Genomic DNA, 17,467 nt, shown 5'->3' on the forward strand with positions numbered 1-17,467 from the left:
TCAGATAATAATGAGTCAATGTCTGCTTTTTACTTATAGTTTTGATTTCTGAGTTCTGCTAGAAAATGGAAATTCCATGATAAAATGAGGCTTACATACGACCGATTGGCAACATTGACATCTGTAGACGTGACATATGCTCTCCAGTTCACCATGACCCTTATGTCTCCTCCCAAGTATCCTGCCCCTGGCCTATTTTTCTTCTGTGGGTTCCCTGCCTGGTCCCAGAAAACAACTGACTGTGTGATCCCTGGAAATCACACAGCCTCATCTGTAAAACTCACATCACTTTCTGATGTCACTTCACAAAAATTTCATCTTAAATTAGGCTTCCTTGTCATTGACACGATTCTAACTCTGTATTTATTTCAACTGAAAGTATGTATTTTTAAAAACCAAGCCTGCCCCAAGTTTCTTAGCTCATCACAAGTGGATTCGCTAGTAAAGTGACTTTACATATTTTTTATTAAGTCACAGATTTGCTGGAAACATTTACCTCTCACAGTTGTCATTCCTGAAGATGCAAAGCCACAAACTCTGCTCTCGTAAAGTCTGAGAGGGTTATAAACGGGTACACTCTTCCTAAAGGACCATTTGGCCATATGTGAGAAAAAGCTTTACAAGCACGCAGTAATTCTACTTCTAGGTATATTTCTTAAGGAAACAAATAAGAATGCTTTACAAAGACTTCATTTCAAAAGTAGTCACTAAGGCTGTGTTTATGAGAGCAAAAAACCAGAAATAATCTAACTCACTAAAGGGGGTTGTTTAACTCAATTATGCTACATCTTTATGCTGGAGTGTTACCAGCCATTTGAAATGCTATTTAAAAAATGGTTTTGGCAGGGAAAGACATTCATGTCTTAAGTCAAATTTTAAGAGGAAAAAGAAACAAATAAGAGGAGACTATGAAATAAATAAAATATAGTTGTTCTTAAAAGTCATATGAAAGTACATGTTTGCATGCAGAAAAACCTATAAGACTCTATAACAAGATGTTAACAATGTTGATCTGTGGGTGGTGGGATTATAAGTGTGTTCATTTTTCTTTTTGATTAAATGCATATTCTATTTTTTTCTAGAGTGAATATGCTTCGCTTTAATGGCTATAAATGTCTTTTAAATGACTATTTTATTTAATGAGTTCCATTTCTGAAGTCAGTGTGAACGATTCATCACCTGGCATGTGTAACCTGAAGAGCCAACCAAGTACCTGCAAGAGCTCCAGGGAAATGTCACAGAGACCATCACATACAACCACAAAGGGTGTGGAAGGAACTTCCAGCTCTAGAGTTCCTAACTGCATGGCAGCCTGAACCTGGGGACACGTTTCTTTAGTTTTTACCAGAAGCAAAACAGTTTCCTCCCCAAATGCCCCCATCCTCTTAACCAAACAAATGATCATGGCAGCACTATTCACAAATAGCCACAAGGTGGAAACAACCCAAATGTCCACTGACGGGTGGATAAACAAAATGGGTTTATCCATATGATGGAATATTATTCAGCCATAAAAAGGAATGAATTATTGATACATGTTACACCATGGATGGACCTTGAAGACCTTATGTTAAGTGAGAGAGGCCACACATAAAAGGCCACATACTGTATGATTTCATTTATATGAAATACCCAGACTAGGAAAAACCATAGCAACAGAAAATAGATTAATGGTTGCCAGGGGATGGAGGACAGGAACACTGAAATTGACTGCTAATAGGTACAAGGTTTAGTTTTGGTTTTTTGGTTGTTGGGGGGTTTTTGTTTTGTTTTGTTTTGTTTTTGCATGTGTGGTAATGGAAATGTTCTAAAATTAGATAGGGGAAATGGTTGCACAACATTGCACATATATTAAAAAGCATTCAGTTGTATACTTCAAAAGAGTTTAAATGGTGAATTTTATGTTATGTGAATTTTACCTCAACTTTTAAAAACCTAAAAAAAGAAACGCTGGGGTGGCTATATTAATATCAAAGAAAATAGTTTTCAGAGCAAGGAAAATTACCAGGGATAAATAGTAACTTTACATAATGATGAAGGGTGAGGTCGCCAAGAAAACAACCATCCCAAATACATATACACTTAACAAAACAGCTCAAGATACATGAAAGCAAAAAGTGATGGAACTACAAGGAGAAATGGACAACGCTCCCCTCTGTGTAATCAATAAAACTTGAGAGCAAATCAGCAAGGATATAGAGGACTTAACACTATCAATCAACTGGATCTAATTGACATTTATACAACACTGCACCCATCAAGTGCAGAATTCACATTCTTTTCAAGTATACCTGCTACATTCACCAAGAGAGAATATGGTCTAAGTGATAAAGTAAACCTTAAACATTTTAAAAGAAGTAAAATAATATAAAATATGTTCACTGACATTATTGAATTAAATTGTTAGTCAAAGATAACAGGAAATATCCCCAATACTTGGAAACTAAATGACATCAAATATCATTTAGTTTGATGAATATATGCAAGGGAAATAAAAATATAATATAACAAAATTTGTGGGATGCAGTTAAAGTAATCCTTCAAGGGAAATTTACAGCAACAAATATTTGTATTAGAAAAGGAGAAAGGTCTCAAATCAACAGTCTAAGCATCCACCTCAAGAAAATAGAAAAAAGAAGAGCAAAATCAACCCAGAGCCAGCAGGAGAAAAGAAATAATAAGAAGAACAAAAATTAGTAAAAGTTAAAACAGAAAAATAGAGAAAATAAATGAAGCTAAAAATTAGTTCTCTGAAAATATGGCTAAAATTGATAAACCTCTAGCCAGACTAACACAGAATAAAGGAGAAAGAATGTACATTACCAGCATCAGGAATGAAAGAGGTGACACTACTACACACCCCACAGACACAAAAGGATAATAAGGCGATACTATGAGCAACTCTCCGTATGTAAATTGAACAATTTAGATAAAATGTACCAATTCCTTGAAAGCCACAAAGTCCTAAAATTCACCCAAGAATAAATTAAAGAAATTGAAGTTGTAGTTTAAAACCTTCTGCAAAAAAATTAAATTAAATTAAAATAAATCTCTAGTCCAGATAGTTTCACTGGGGAATTCTATCAGCATTTAAAGATGAAGTAACACCAATTCTACACAGTCTCTTCCAGAAAGCAGAAGTAGAGGAAACAATTCCAAACTCGTTTTATAAGGCCAGTATTACCCTGATACTTAAACTAAACAAAGATGGCATGAAAAAGGAAACCACAGACAATATCCCTCATGAACAGATACAAAAATCCTCAACAAAATTCTAACAAATCAAATCCAGCAACATATTAAAATAATAGTATAGCAACATATTAAAAGGATAATATTGTTTTTTGGGTTTATCACAAAGCACTGTTTCTCCAAGTCAGATAAGCATAAAACTACAAAAAGTGGCATCTAACCTTGCTCTACCTCCTACCTAATAAAAATGAAGCCCCTGGATGCCCCACTTGATGGGTTCTTTTTTATACCTGTCTATTCGCCTCATTGCTCAAGTGCATGCCACCCAACCCTGCCCAAGGCACCATCGCAGGGTCTTTGTGGATGGGCACAAAGAGACACATTCATGACTATTTCTGATGGGCATGATACTCTGGGTAGGATTGGTGCACAGACAAAGGGAAATTTATCATCGCCAGAGACCCCAGAATCCAAAATTCTATAAGAATGGAACTCAGACAGGACAAAGCAGGGAGACAGCGGCTGCAAAATTTGGGTTGGAGACTTGTCAGGAATCTGTGGACATGGCTATCTCTCGTCTCTACTTGGTAGGTTCCAGATCTAAATGCAAACTCTACTTGAGACTTTTGTCAGCCAAAGGAAGGACTGGCCTTATTCGCTCTCCTCCAAAGAGTAGAACCAAAGGATAAAAGACATCAGAGAGCAGATCCAAGCCAACAGAAAGAGGATAATTCTCACCTTTATAACTCACCCACATCAAAAGGCTGACTTATGAAAGGACTTGAATAGACATTTCTCTAAAGGGGATATACAAATGGCCAATCAGCACATGAAAAGATGCCTACCATCATTAGTCATTAGGGAAATGTGAATCAAAACCACAATGAGATACCACTTCATACCCACTAGGATGGCTATAGTCAAAAAACCAGAAAAGAGTAGGTATTGCCAAGGATGTAGAGAAATTGGAAACCTTGTGCATTGCTGGTGGAAATATAAAATGGTGTAGCCACTGTGGAAAACAGTATGAAGGTTTCTCAAAAAATTAAGTATAGAATTACCATATGACCCAGCAATTCCACTCCTAGATACATAACCCCAAAGAATTCAAAGCAGGGAATCAAACAGGTACTTGTACAATAATGTTCATAGCAGCATTATTCGCAGTAGTCAAAAGATGAAAGCAACTCAAGTGTCTATCAACACAGGATGGATAAACAAAACATGGTCTGTCAATACAATGGAATATTATTCAGCCATAAAAAGGAATGAAACACTGATACCTGCTACAACATGGATGAACCTCAGAAACACTGTGCTACGTGAAAGGAGGCAGACACCAAAGACACATAGTGTACGATTCAGCTTACGTGAGGCAGTGCCTAGAAGAGTCAGATTCACAGAGACAGAACACAGAATAGAGGTCACCATGTGGCTGGGGGCAGGGGGAGATACTGTTTAATGGGTACAGGATTTCTATTTGGGGTGATGAAAAAGTTCTGCAGTTGGATAGTGATGATGGTTGCACAACACCGTGAAAGTCCTTAACGCCACTGAATTGCTCATTTAAAAATAGTTAAAATGGTAAATTTCATGTTATATATATTTTACCACAATAAAAAAAAAATGCAGTTCTTAAAAGGCTGCTTTGTGAAGTAGCGCTCACCCCAAATCGCAAAGCCGACTCTGGACCCGGGGCAGGAGGGGGCCTACGCAACCTCTCAGGGTCCTCTGAAGCACTTGGATATCACAGCTTCTGACTCTTCTCCTTACCGCACAAGCTTGAGACAAGTTCAGGAGTTGTAAGGCCCAACCCCATAACTGGCATTTTGTTATCCAACTTGGAGTTTATGACGAGCAAACGGTTTAAAGACTAAAGCCTGCCAGGCACTGATGGGAAGTGAGTCATCTGTGAGCAGTTCGAAGATGCACACCTGGTATGAGAATCTTGTTCGCTTATGTCACCTGCGGCCCAGCAGGTGTGCCATTATCCCATAGAAGGCCTCCATGGGCTTCGCCTTCTCACGTCTTGCTGTCTTCTCCCTGCTTCTCACACGCTGGGGGCTCAGTTAACAATGACCGAATAAATGAACTGGTACCTCCCTGGATGGCTGAAACACCCCACCCACCACCTCAGGGCTGAAGCACCCTAACCTCCCTATGACAAGCTACAGAGAGTATGATCATCAAAACCGCCAAAGCTAACAATTATTAAGCATTTGCTATGTGCCAGGGACTTTGCTCAGCTTTTTAATGCATGATTCCATTGAATCACCGTAACAACCCCATGTAAAACACTGTCCCAATTTTATAAGCAAGGAAACTGAGGCTCAGGAAGGAGAGCTCATTTGCCCAGGGTTACATAGCTAGTAGATCCTGAATTCAGACTGGGATCCAAGCAGTCTTACTGTGTAGCCCACACCCTCCCAACTACTTGGCTCTACTGCTTCGAGCGCCCACCCAAATTTCCAGGGACTCAATTATGTTATTATTTCTGAGTCTTCATCTCATTTTTTTCCTGGTCCAGGGAAATCGAAGACATCCATCTTTGGAACGCATCCACAGCTTTAATCGATGGCTGCCTAGAAACTCCAGGGGGCCCGTGCTCTCAGTCTTTATCAAGAACAAGATTTCCATTATGGCAAAACACAGAAATCACCTCGATGCTCAAGAGCAGCGCTGACCAAGTGAAATATACAGTGAGCTGCCTGTGTCATTTAAAATGTTCTAATAACCTCGGGGACAAAATAAGATACAGGTGAAATCAGTTTTAACCTAGTTTATTTAACCCAATATATCTAAAATAGCATCATTTCAACAAGTTGTCAATGTAAAAGAATACCAATGAGATATTTCGCATTCTATTCTTTCTAAGAGCTTGGGATCTGGCGGGTATCTTATAATAATAGCACAGTTCAATTAGAGCTTGCCACATTTCAACTGATTAATAGTCAATGTGGCAAGTGGCTGGCATACTGGACCTCTCAGGTCTAAAATCCCTCCCTCTGGGGACTTCCCTGGCTGGTGGTCCAGTGGATAAGACTCTGCGCTCCCAATGCAAGGGGCCCGGTGTTTGATCCCTGGTCGGGGAACTAGATCCCACGTGCATGCTGCAACTAAGACCCAGCACAGCCAAAATTAAATAAATAAGACTTTTTAAAAAATAATAATAAAAAAAATAAAATGTCTCCCTCTCTTTTTCTCATCTTTCCTTGTCTCTGTAGATGCCCTACTGTGTCTCCATCAGTTCTGCATTTCTCTTCAGTCATCATCTGGCATGGTCACCAATGAGAGCACATGAGTGACAGAGTATTCCATCATTAGGATTCTCATTAATCCCACAGCTCTCACCTCTGACCACACTGCCCTTATCACCTATGCTTCCTCCTTCGCCTCTATTTGCTCTCATCTTTGCTTTCTTTTCTTCCAGGCCAGGCCACCTCTGGGGACTCCAGGGAGGAGCAGTCAACCTCTTCCTGGAAACGTGGCTGCCTGAATTTGCAGTTTGGGTCAGGTCAGTGACTCTAAACCTCAGTCCACTGGCTTGTAAAACAGGAACAACTACAGTTACGGTCACTCCCCACTGGAGAGACATTCCAAGGGTCATAGAAACCCTGCCCAAGAAAATCACGCTACGCTCTGGCTTTTCTCCCACTGTTGTCCCTTTTCCCTCCCCACCCTTCAGCTTCTCCATCCTCCCTCTCAGTTGCCGTGTCCCCCTCGGCTTCCTCAGCTTCGGAACACCTTCCATTCCCCAGCTCCAGAGCAGCAAGGGGGAAGGGAGGTCCCAAAAGGTAGAGTCTGGTGAGGGGGGTGGAGAGGGGAGCCCAGAAAATGACCCGTCCTCAGGGAGACAAGGAAGAGTCCTCAGTTTCCTGCCCATTGGAAGAAGGATAAGAGCTCCCTAGTAGAACCCACCCTAAAACCCCAGAGGGGGTAGAGAACCCTTCAGAAGTAACTCTTGCCACTGACTCAGAAGTTTGAGACCACGTCCCACCCATGTCTCTATGAGAACAAGGCAGAGGCTGGGTCGCTGCAGGCTGGGTGCTGTGCATGGAAAACCATGTGCTGCTCTCACCAACGCAGGTTCCCAGGTCCTTCCCAAGTGCAAACAGGAAAGACGAGATTTGGGCCTAAGACAACTGCCTCCTTAACCCAGAGCTCTTGGTCATCAAAGCACAGGCAACCAAAAAATAAAACAAAACATAAATCCAGACTGAGGATAGGGAAAAACGGGCCCTTTCCCACACTGTGGGTGAAAGGTAATTTGGCAAAACCTATCAAAAGTCTGGAAACTTTGCATATCCTTGGATCCAGCAATATTTCACTTCTAGGAATCGAAGGCAAGGATGACTACAAGCCACAAGGATGTCTACTACAGTATTATTTATAATAATGGAACATGATAAACATACACATCTGACAGAATTAAATAAGTTAGATAAATTACGCAACAGCCATGTAACACTATGCAGCCATTAAAAATACTATTTAATAAGATGAAAAGATGTTCCTGACATGTTAAGTGAACCTCATATCTCTAGCCTTCCTCAAATCTCCAGGCTCACATACCCAACTGTCTACTTCACAAACGTAAATGTCTGAACAGGACTTCATTGTCAAGCCCAACCTAATCCACCCCCGGTCTTCACACTTCAGATAATGACACCGCCATTCACTTAGTTCTTCTGCCAAACACGTAGGAATAATCCTCGGTTCTTTATTTTCCTTCACCCCCGACATCCGATTCACACGCACCTCCCATGCACGTGACCGTCTGCGACCGGCCACTTGCTCCATCTCCCCACCATCACTCGCGTCAAAAGCAGTCATTCCGGGCTTCCCTGGTGGCGCAGTGGTTGAGAGTCCGCCTGCCGATGCAGGGGACACGGGTTCGTGCCCTGGTCCGGGAAGATCCCACATGCCGCGGAGCGGCTGGGCCCATGAGCCATGGCCGCTGAGCCTGCGCGTCTGGAGCCTGTGCTCCGCAACGGGAGAGGCCGCAGCAGTGAGAGGCCCGCGTATCGCAAAAAAAAAAAAATAAAAGCAGTCATTCCCGGCTTTGACTCCCATACTAACCTCCCAATTTGTCTTCGTGCTCCCATTCTTCTCCCCTATAGTCTACTTTCCCTGCAGCAATCAAAAGGAGCTTTTAAATAAGTCAGTCCCCCACCCTTTGCATAGTTAGATCAAAGCGCGACTGTCTCAGCCAAGCCGTCCATGACTGGGGCCCGGCATCTGCCTCCCACTTGCGCCCCTCACCCCTTCCCCGCTCACCCTGCGCCAAACACAGTGGTCTCCTTGCTGTTCTCAAAACATGTAGAACGCAGTCCCACCCAAGAACTTTGCACCTGCTGTTCCCTCTGACTTGCGCATTCCCCAGATAGTTCATGGCTTGCTTCCTCAGGTCAGTAAAACCTCCCCAAGGGGGCCTTTGGTGATCATCCCACGCCCCTTCCTCTCTTTCCCATGCTCTTTTGGCGTTATTCTGGATTTTTTCCATAGCTGTGATTCAGTTATATTAGATTGTTCACTGGCCCCCAATGAACCACACCTGCTGGAATCCATACCCTTGGATACTAAGTCCCACATTGACGATGGGCTCAACCACATAATTTGCTTTGGCCAGTGGGACATTAGCAAAAGTTACAGAAGCAGAGGCTTAAGACAGGCTATGAATTGGAGCTTGCCTTCTTGGAACACTGCTGCTGCCACCATGTAAGAAATCTGGACACTGTAAATAAACTGTAGTTCAGTGAAAGAAAGAAAGAGACAGGAGAGAGAGAGAGAGAGAGAAAGAAAGAGGGAGAGAGAGAGAGAAAGAAAGAAAGAAAGAAAGAAAGAAAGAAAGAAAGAAAGAAAGAGAAAGAGAAAGAAAGAAAGAAAGGATGGGAGGGAGGGAGGAAGAAAGAGAGAGAAAGGAAGGAAGGAAGGGAGGGAGGGAAGGAGGGAGGGAGGGAGAGAGGAAGGAAGGAAGGGAGAAAAGAAAAGAAAAGAAAGAAAGAAAGAAAGAAAAGAAAGAAAGAAAAAGAAAGAAAGAAAAGAGGGGAGGGAGGAAGAAAGAGAGAGAGAGAAAGGAAGGAAGGAAGGGAGGGAGGGAGGGAGAAAGAGAGGAAGGAAGGAAGGAAGAAAGAAAGAAAGAAATCTGGGCTGTCCTGCTGGAGAGGCTATGTGGAAGAGAACTGAGGTGCCTGAACCAATCACTAGCCGACCACCAGCCACATGAATAGGGCCATCTTGGACCATTCAGCCTCAGCGGGGCTGCCGGATGACCAGAACTACTGGTCTGCAAGACGAGCCAAAGAACTGCCCAGCCAATCCCAACCCACAGCATCACTGAAAATAATGCGTTATTATCTGAGGTCCAGTTTCCCAAACTTAAATTAAGTCTAGGTATGGTCTCTCAAACCATAATCAGTCATTGCGATGGAACAGATAAAGAACAAATAATAGATATGTGACGGCTAGAACACCCTCGCTGTATAGGAGATTCTGTTACTTAGCCATCCCCCAACCCAATCCCTGATATTTACCTCCACTTGTAACTTAACCGAAATAGAACCCAACTCAGTACCAGCTGCACGTGGCCAGTGCCCACCAGCCCTAGTGCCACTCACTCACCTTTCAGATGGCCTCTGTGCCTCCAGGTTCATTTCTCACCCTATAAATCAGGGATCAGCAAACTACAGCCCACGGGCCAAGTCTGACCCACCATCTGTTTTTTTAAGGCCCGAAACCAAAGAATAGTTTTTACATTTTTAAATGTAAAAAACAAATTAGAAGGAAAATACTATTTCGTGACATGTGAAAATTATATCAAATTCAGATTTCAGGGACCCTAAATGAAGTTTTATTAGAAAACATTTATTTCTGGGTTGTCCGTGGCTGCTTCAGGCTACAACAGCAGAGCTGAGTGGTTGTGATGTAAACCACACGGCCTACAAAGCCTCAACGATTTACTATCTGCCCCGTTACAGAAAAGGTTTGCTGGTCCCTGCTGCAGGCTGCCATCAGACTAACCTTGAAACAACTTTTTAATTGTACTCACTCCAAAACCTTTGAAGATTTCTATCTCCCCTCTCAAAGGGATGAAACTTTGTTTGTCTGACTTCCTGATCCTAAGTTACACCCCAGGAGTTTGTAACCTGAATTCGTTTCCTATGACACTCTACCAGGTACTCTCCATTCTGGGCCAGCCGGTCTGTAAGCTGCCACTTGAAGGCAGGAGAATGCCTCCATCCGGTTTGTTGCTCTGGCCCAGAGAGCTCCCCCAACACGCTGCAATTTAAACCCTCCCCATACCTCACTCCACTCAGGGTCCCCAGCTCCCCAGTCAAGGATGCTTCCCTAACCACTTCATCACATGTTTCCCTGGGTGCATTCTATGGAACATCAAGTCCCAGAGACATCTCTGGAAAAAGGAAACACCGCAGACGCTACCCTCTCTTGGAGTCACAATGTACAAATACAGCACATTAAAGGCTCTGAGAAGTCCTGCAGTCAAGATACCTATCTCTTTTGCTTACCTCAACCTTTCCCAAATGTGTTAACCATGGGATTTATTTTGCCTTCAGAATACTTGCTGACCACCAGCATCTAGTACAGTGCCAGGATTTCAGTATTTGTTGAAAGAGTGATAATGCTAGGGTTCCACAGAACATACTTTGGAAATGCTGCTTAAGCTCCTTCTTCTCTCCCTCCAGTCTGAGCTGTTCCCTTCCGTGTCATCTACTCTACACCATGTAATGCTAATCATCACCATCAAAGAAGCTATCATTTATTTAGCACCTGCAGGCACTGGGCTACAGATAGCATTAGACCCTTGAAAATCTCACCTCTTTTCATCCTTACCACCACCTCTGAGGTAAGTAATGTTATTCCTTCACTGCCATTTTGCCAAAAATGAAACCACGGGTCAGAAAATTTAAATCACTAGGCCAAGATAAAGTAAGTAGGAAAGCTAGAATGCCAAACTACATCGGTCTAACTCCAAAACTCATGACCTTTCTTCTCTGCCAAAGTACCTCCTGGTAACATACTGTGGCCAGCGTTGCTGGCTGTGCACCCAATGTCCCTTCATGCCTTCTTCCATGCTAGCACAACCCTGATTTTGTAAGGAGTAGCAACAGGTCAAACCAGGAAACGGACTGCAACTATCTAAACCAGTCACGGTGGTATCCCCACTGCCTTGCAGCTCGGACAAGTGATCTGACCCAGTTCTGGCAAAGAAGACATAATGAAACATCACCTTAGGGGTAGGAAGGCAGAGGTGTCCTGCGGAAACCAAACAGAGATATGAAGGCTTTATTCCTCCCTATTCACCTGGTCCCCCTCTCCCACACCTTGAACCTGGGTGTGATGGTTACAGCTTCAGGGGCCATCTTGTGGCCATAAGGAAGAGGCCATGAGAATTCGCGAAGACATCAGCCCCAATGTTATTAACTCACTGAGCCAACTCAAGCAGCTACATACCTCCAGACTTCTTGCTACATGAGAAAAATAAACCATTAATTGCTTAACCACGCTGGGTGGATTTTCCATTTCACGCAGCTGAACACATTCCTAACGGACCCACATGCTGTCTCCCATATTACTGTTTGGACTTTATCATTATCTTACATACACATCATTAGCCTTGTCTCCCTCACCATGAAAGTACGCTTCTTGGAGACTAAGCCCATGTCAGATGTTTTTTGTTTCCACAGGGGTTATAGGCAAGGTTTCCAGGGATGGTCTGTTCAATTTACTACTTTCTTTAGGGTTTGTGAGCAGGGAGATGTCATCATCAAATAGCTGAAATATGGCCTCTATCTCCTATTAGATTAGTCTTTCTCAAAGTGTCAATATGAAAACATGCATCAGAAATACCTGGACTGTTTGCTAAATGCAGATCCCTAGGCCCCCTCCAATCCCAACGGAATTAGAATCTCTGGGATTAGAGGCTGAGAATCTGCATTTTTAATAAGCTCCCTCAGGTGGTTCTGATATATGAAGTTTGACAACTGCTGGGGTTTAAAAACAACAACTGTGGATCCAAAACCTATGAGAGCTTTGGCAGCACTCGTCTGGACCCTAAGGCATGAGCCCCTCCCCAGAGGCCCCACCCTAGCCCTAGAGGCCTAGGAAGCCTCAACTGGCATAACTGCTCAAGATCCTTTCTTGGGCAATATGGATAAAGTCGTGGGCACACTCTGTGGCATACTGGGATTAGGAAACTAACAACAGATGCATTCCCAGTAACTGTCACTTCCCACCATACCAATGCCCACATCCCCCAGTTTAAAAAGAAAACCACTATGCAGAAAAGAAGCAATGGAATCCGTGGCCCACTACAACGATCACCATGATCCAGGGAGCTCTCAGAGGATGGAGCATGCTGGAAAGAGGAAAAGAAAACTGGAGAAACTTACAGAGTAATACACAAACTAGCATTTGGGACTCCTGACTCAGAGGAACAGAAGAGACCTCCGGTGGCCCTTTTGGGTTATTTATTTACAACATGCAATTCTGAACAGAATCTTCTCTTGGGCACTGCTCAGACAGAGACAGAAGGCTGGGCCAGGGCATCCCACACTTTTTCTTCCATCAGCGGAGTCCTAGCCTACACGGTTCTCCAAAGCTCCGAGAAAGAAAATACCTGTGTGCCTCCCCACAGAATTCCCACGCCTCTGCTACCCCTTGATACTTACGTTATTTCATTTCTGACGATCATTTTCCCAGATGACAGGTGCACACAGAGATGCATTCTAGGGGAGCAAATAGCATACTCAACACACACACACACACACACACACACACACACACACACTAACTCCACTTTCAAACTGGTGACCTTCCTGCCTGCTGACATGCAGCCAAATTTAAAACCACGGAGGAAAAAGGAAGACTTGAAAGTGAACCAGAGATAGATGCTCATCCAGGCTAGAATGGGGGCGCAAGGGCTAAAAGATTCAGTAGGGATTAAAGAGTTCAGGCCTTGGAAACACACGGGCTGGAAACTAGTGGCCATCCCAGCTCTGCACACGCCCGCGTCACCACAGGGAGAACCACCTTCCTTTCCTCCCAGCCCCATGGCCACCACCCTCAGCAGGTGCCAGCTAATGGGAGTTCCCAAATTTAATCAAGCCGTGCGTAGCACGGGGCCGGTTGGAGGGAGGGATGTGAGTCGAACCCTAGAGATGTTTCGAACAACGTGGATGCTCAATGATTACGTGGACGCCAGGCATTTTCTAAAGCTCTTGAAACCTTCTTCCTTTGACCAGATGGCCTTCGGAAGAAATAATTTCTGCCATCTTCTTTCTGAGTAACTTTGCATCCACCCCCCCCATCCCCCCCACGAAATTGCTTCAAACTCCCCCTCAAGTTCTGTTGGAGAGAATGTTACAACACGCCAAAGATAAAACTGCTGACCCCTTTTTGCACGGTCCTACCGAGATTCAGAGTATTTTCCCACACCACCTGTGTGTGCTGATCCAGGGTTGTTTTTGTTTTTTTGTGTTTTAACACGTTACAGGCCTGCAACAGCTCCCTGAATCAAAATGATTTGACTGGAAATGGGTAGCTCAATGGGGAATTCTTTTTCATGCATCTTGCCTCCTGACATGTACATTACTGAAAACAAACAAGCAAACAAACAAACCAAATCCAAGGAGCAAAAGGGGGGCTGGGAAGGAGGCCGAAAAAGAAGAGGTCTATCTTTACAGGCAGCCCCATTCTGCGAGCAAAAAGCACCTTTTGACCACCTGCAGAATGCGCAAGGTCACGTGGGTTCTCTGCAGCGCCTTAATGTCTTACCCAGCACACAAGCAAGCCCCCGTGGCATATAAACAAATTCACAAGCGGAAAAAAGGGAGAACTCACTCCTCAAAGAGGAAGCGAATGATAACCACAGCCGCAAGAATAATAATAAAGAATAACAGTTACTACTACTCCTCCCACCACCCAGCCAAGCGCCGACGACAGCAGTACAGTAAAGGGACACCCAGTGCAGGCTTTGCAAGATAAATCACAGGAGACCAAATCGTGCCCACCTTGCTACCCTCCCACCCGCCCACCCCACCCCCAACAAACAGAATCAAGGGAAAGGGGATGGTGGGGGAGAAGGGGGAGGGAAGGAAGGATGGCTTTCTTTCCATAGGCAACACCTACCTCCAGGGTCCGGATTTCTTTTTGTGTGAGGTCGTTGGAAGTAGCACATTTGGTCCTAAGCCCTTCCAGGTTGGAGATGCTCAGGTCTATCATGTTTTGGACCAACTCGCACTGCTGTAAGGCTTTTTGCAAACTCAGAGGCTGCTGCTCCTCGCTTTTCGTCATGTTTTCCTCATCCATTGCTTGCTCTGCAAGCCCCCTTCCCCTCCTCCTCCTCCCGGAGAGAAAAAAGGGGGGTGTGGGGGGAGCAGAGGTAGTCTGCCCCCTACGCCTCTCCAACCACTGCGACTTCTCAACAATGTCTCATGAAGAAGAAACCCAACATCTCACACAGGGTTGAGGGGGTGGGGGTGGGAGGAGGGGACAAGAGCCACAATTTATTATTTTATTTTGGGGTATCAAGCAGACTTCATTAGAACGTCTCCTCTCTCTGAGTCTCTGGTCCCTGAAAAGGAGAGATGCTGTTTCTCAGAAGCAAACCAGGTGATGTGATGCTGTCTGTACACTTAGGGAGGAGGAGGAGGAAAAAGAGGAGGAGGGGGAGGGAGAGGAGGAAGGAGAGAAGGAAAACAGCGCTCACTCTTTACACACCGGCTCCGTGAAGGACAAAATTATATATTTTTGGCTGGCTGGCTTTTATGTCAAAAAAAATCTGGTTTGCCCCCCTCCCAGTTGCAGTGACACGGCATTGTCCACCGTTTGTGGTGCTTTAGCGCGTTCTCAAGATGCTGTCTGCATTGCTCCCGCGGCTGCGGCGGCGACTGCGGCTGGTTGCTGGCTCGTCGTCGCGCTGCTGCTGCTGCCGCCGCCGGGCTCCGGGGGTGACGGCTGCTGCATTCGCTCCTGCCTCGCTCCACTCCGACATCTTGCCTGTCAATCAAGGGGGGTGGGGGGGCAAGGGAGCGCCGGCGAGGGATGGAGAGCAAGGGACCTGCAGCGGAGCGGGTTGGTGGAGAGGCGCGGTGCGCGCATCCGCCCCCGCCGGGCCCCGGCCCCGGCTCCGGCTCGCCAGGGACCCGCTGAAGGAGGCGGAGGAGGAGCGCGCAGGCTCGCGCACCTGGCCGGGAAAAGGGACGACTCCCGGCGGCTGCAGGGGGAGCGGGGGGCGGGATTTCTAGGCGATGCGGAGCTCGCGTGGCAAAGTGAAATTACTACCGGGCGGGCGTGCGAGCGAGCAGTCGGCGGGCGGGGGCGCGGGGGAAGCGCGCACGGCGGGCCGAGGCTGCTCCCGGGGGCGGTGGAGATGGCAGGGACTGTGCTACAGCGCGGAGGCTGGGCCGAGGGGGCGGGGAGAGGGATTTGGTGGCCGGGTGGGGGTGGGGGCCACTACTACGGCACCGCTCTCGCGAGACGAGGACGGAGCGCGGCTCAGCAGGTGCACTCCCGCAGGGAGCAGGTGTGCGTCCAACTTTAAACCCCGTAGTGCATGCTGGAGAAACGTCAGTGTGAACCTGGGCACGTCCTCTCTGGCTTTCTAGCTCTGTGTGTGTATGTGTGTGTATCTGTGTGTGTGTGTGCGCGCGCGTGTGTGTGTGTGTGCGCGCGCGCGCCCGGGTGCGCGCGCTTCTGCCTTTTTGCTTGTCGTCTCTTGATACTGGGGGAAAATGAAACAAACCTGGTGATCTCCCATGAGCTGTAGGAAGCTGCCTCCCAGAACTGTCACCCCGGCCTGCAATTGCCCTGAGGGGTGGCTTTACATTTGGAGAGTGAAAGGGGCTTTGCTTCAATCTGATTGTTACCATGTCCTACATGTCCTGCATGGTCTGATCCCCGTCTACCTAACCCCCCTTATATCAGCAAATTACGGTCCCAGAGTTAAGAATGGATTTTACGCTACAAACAACTGCTGGAGAAGGTGTGGGGAAAGGGAGCCTCCTGCACTGTTGGTGGGCATGTAAACTGGTGCAGCCGCTGTGGAGAACAGCATGGAGGTTGCGGAAAGATCTAAAAATAGAGCTACCATATGATCCAGCAATCCCACTCCTGGGCATATATCTGGAGAAAACCATAATTCGAAAAGACACATGCACCCCAATGTTCACTGCAGCACTGTTTACAATAGCCAGACATGGAAGCAACCTAAATGCCCATCACCTGAGGAATGGATAAAGAAGATGTGGTACATGTATACAATGGAATATTACTCAGCCATGAAAAAGGAAATAGTGACATTTGCAGCAACATGGATGGACCTAGAGATTGTCATACTGAGTGAAGGAAGTCAGACAAAGACAAAGATCATATGATATCACTTACATGTGGAATCTAAAAAAATGGTACAAATGAACTTATTTACGAAACAGAAATAGAGTCACAGGTGTAGAAAACAAACTTATGGTTACCAAAGGGGAAAGGGAGGGGAGAGAAAAATTGGAAGATTTTAGTTGACATATACACACTACTATATGTAAAACAGATAACTAATAAAGACCTACTGTATAGCACGGGGAACTCTACTCAATATTCTGAAATGACCTATATGGGAAAAGAATCTAAAAAAGTGCACATATGTATATGTATAACTGATTCACTTTGCCGTACAGTAGAAACTAACACAACATTGTAAATCAACTATACTGCAATAAAAATTAAAAAAAAGAAAAGAATGGATTTTACGTTTTTAAATGGTTGGGGGGAAAATCAAAAGGATATTTTGTGACGTGAAAATTAACAAGGAATTCTAATTTCAGTGTTCATAAATAAAGTTTTATTGGGACACTACCACCCATTTATTTATTATGTGTCTGTACCTTTGCATTATAGCAGCAGAATTTAGTTGCAGCAGACGCTGTATGACTTGGAACAGCTAAAATATTTACTATCTAGCCCTTTAGAGAAAAGTTTGTTATCCCCAGGTTAAGTCGCCAAACACAGTCTTGCCTCAGAGGTCTATGTACTCTATGTCCCCTCTGCCCAGGTCAAATTTCCCCCTAATCCTCTCCTGTTTGGCTCCTGTCACTTACTGTCAACTCAAATAGGCTTCATCTCCCTGACCATCTTAACTAATAGTACTTGCATCACACATTGCCCAAAGGATGTATTTAGGATAATTAGCAAAAGGCACCTCTTTAACAGAGCTCCATTCCAGGGATTGGGCTTATGGGGCAGAGTAGACTCAAGAGTTCAG

The 17,467-nt window shown here is 45.0% G+C and overlaps 1 protein-coding gene across 1 annotated transcript in view; it reads right to left on the reverse strand.

The window, feature by feature from the left end:
* KSR2 (kinase suppressor of ras 2) overlaps window positions 1-16,247 on the reverse strand; it is a 402,202-nt gene extending 385,955 nt beyond the window's left edge. Inside the window, exon 1 of the mRNA XM_027124708.1 lies at window positions 14,341-16,247. Coding sequence (XP_026980509.1) covers window positions 14,341-14,520 — 180 coding nt within the window. The 5' untranslated portion in view covers window positions 14,521-16,247. The remainder of the gene's footprint in view (window positions 1-14,340) is intronic.
* Between the last annotated feature and the right edge of the window lie 1,220 nt (window positions 16,248-17,467).

Source organism: Aethalodelphis obliquidens, unplaced genomic scaffold (genome assembly GCF_003676395.1).
Source record: "Aethalodelphis obliquidens isolate GAN/ISIS:26980383/991018 unplaced genomic scaffold, ASM367639v1 scaffold28, whole genome shotgun sequence".
Lineage (NCBI taxonomy): Eukaryota > Metazoa > Chordata > Mammalia > Artiodactyla > Delphinidae > Aethalodelphis > Aethalodelphis obliquidens.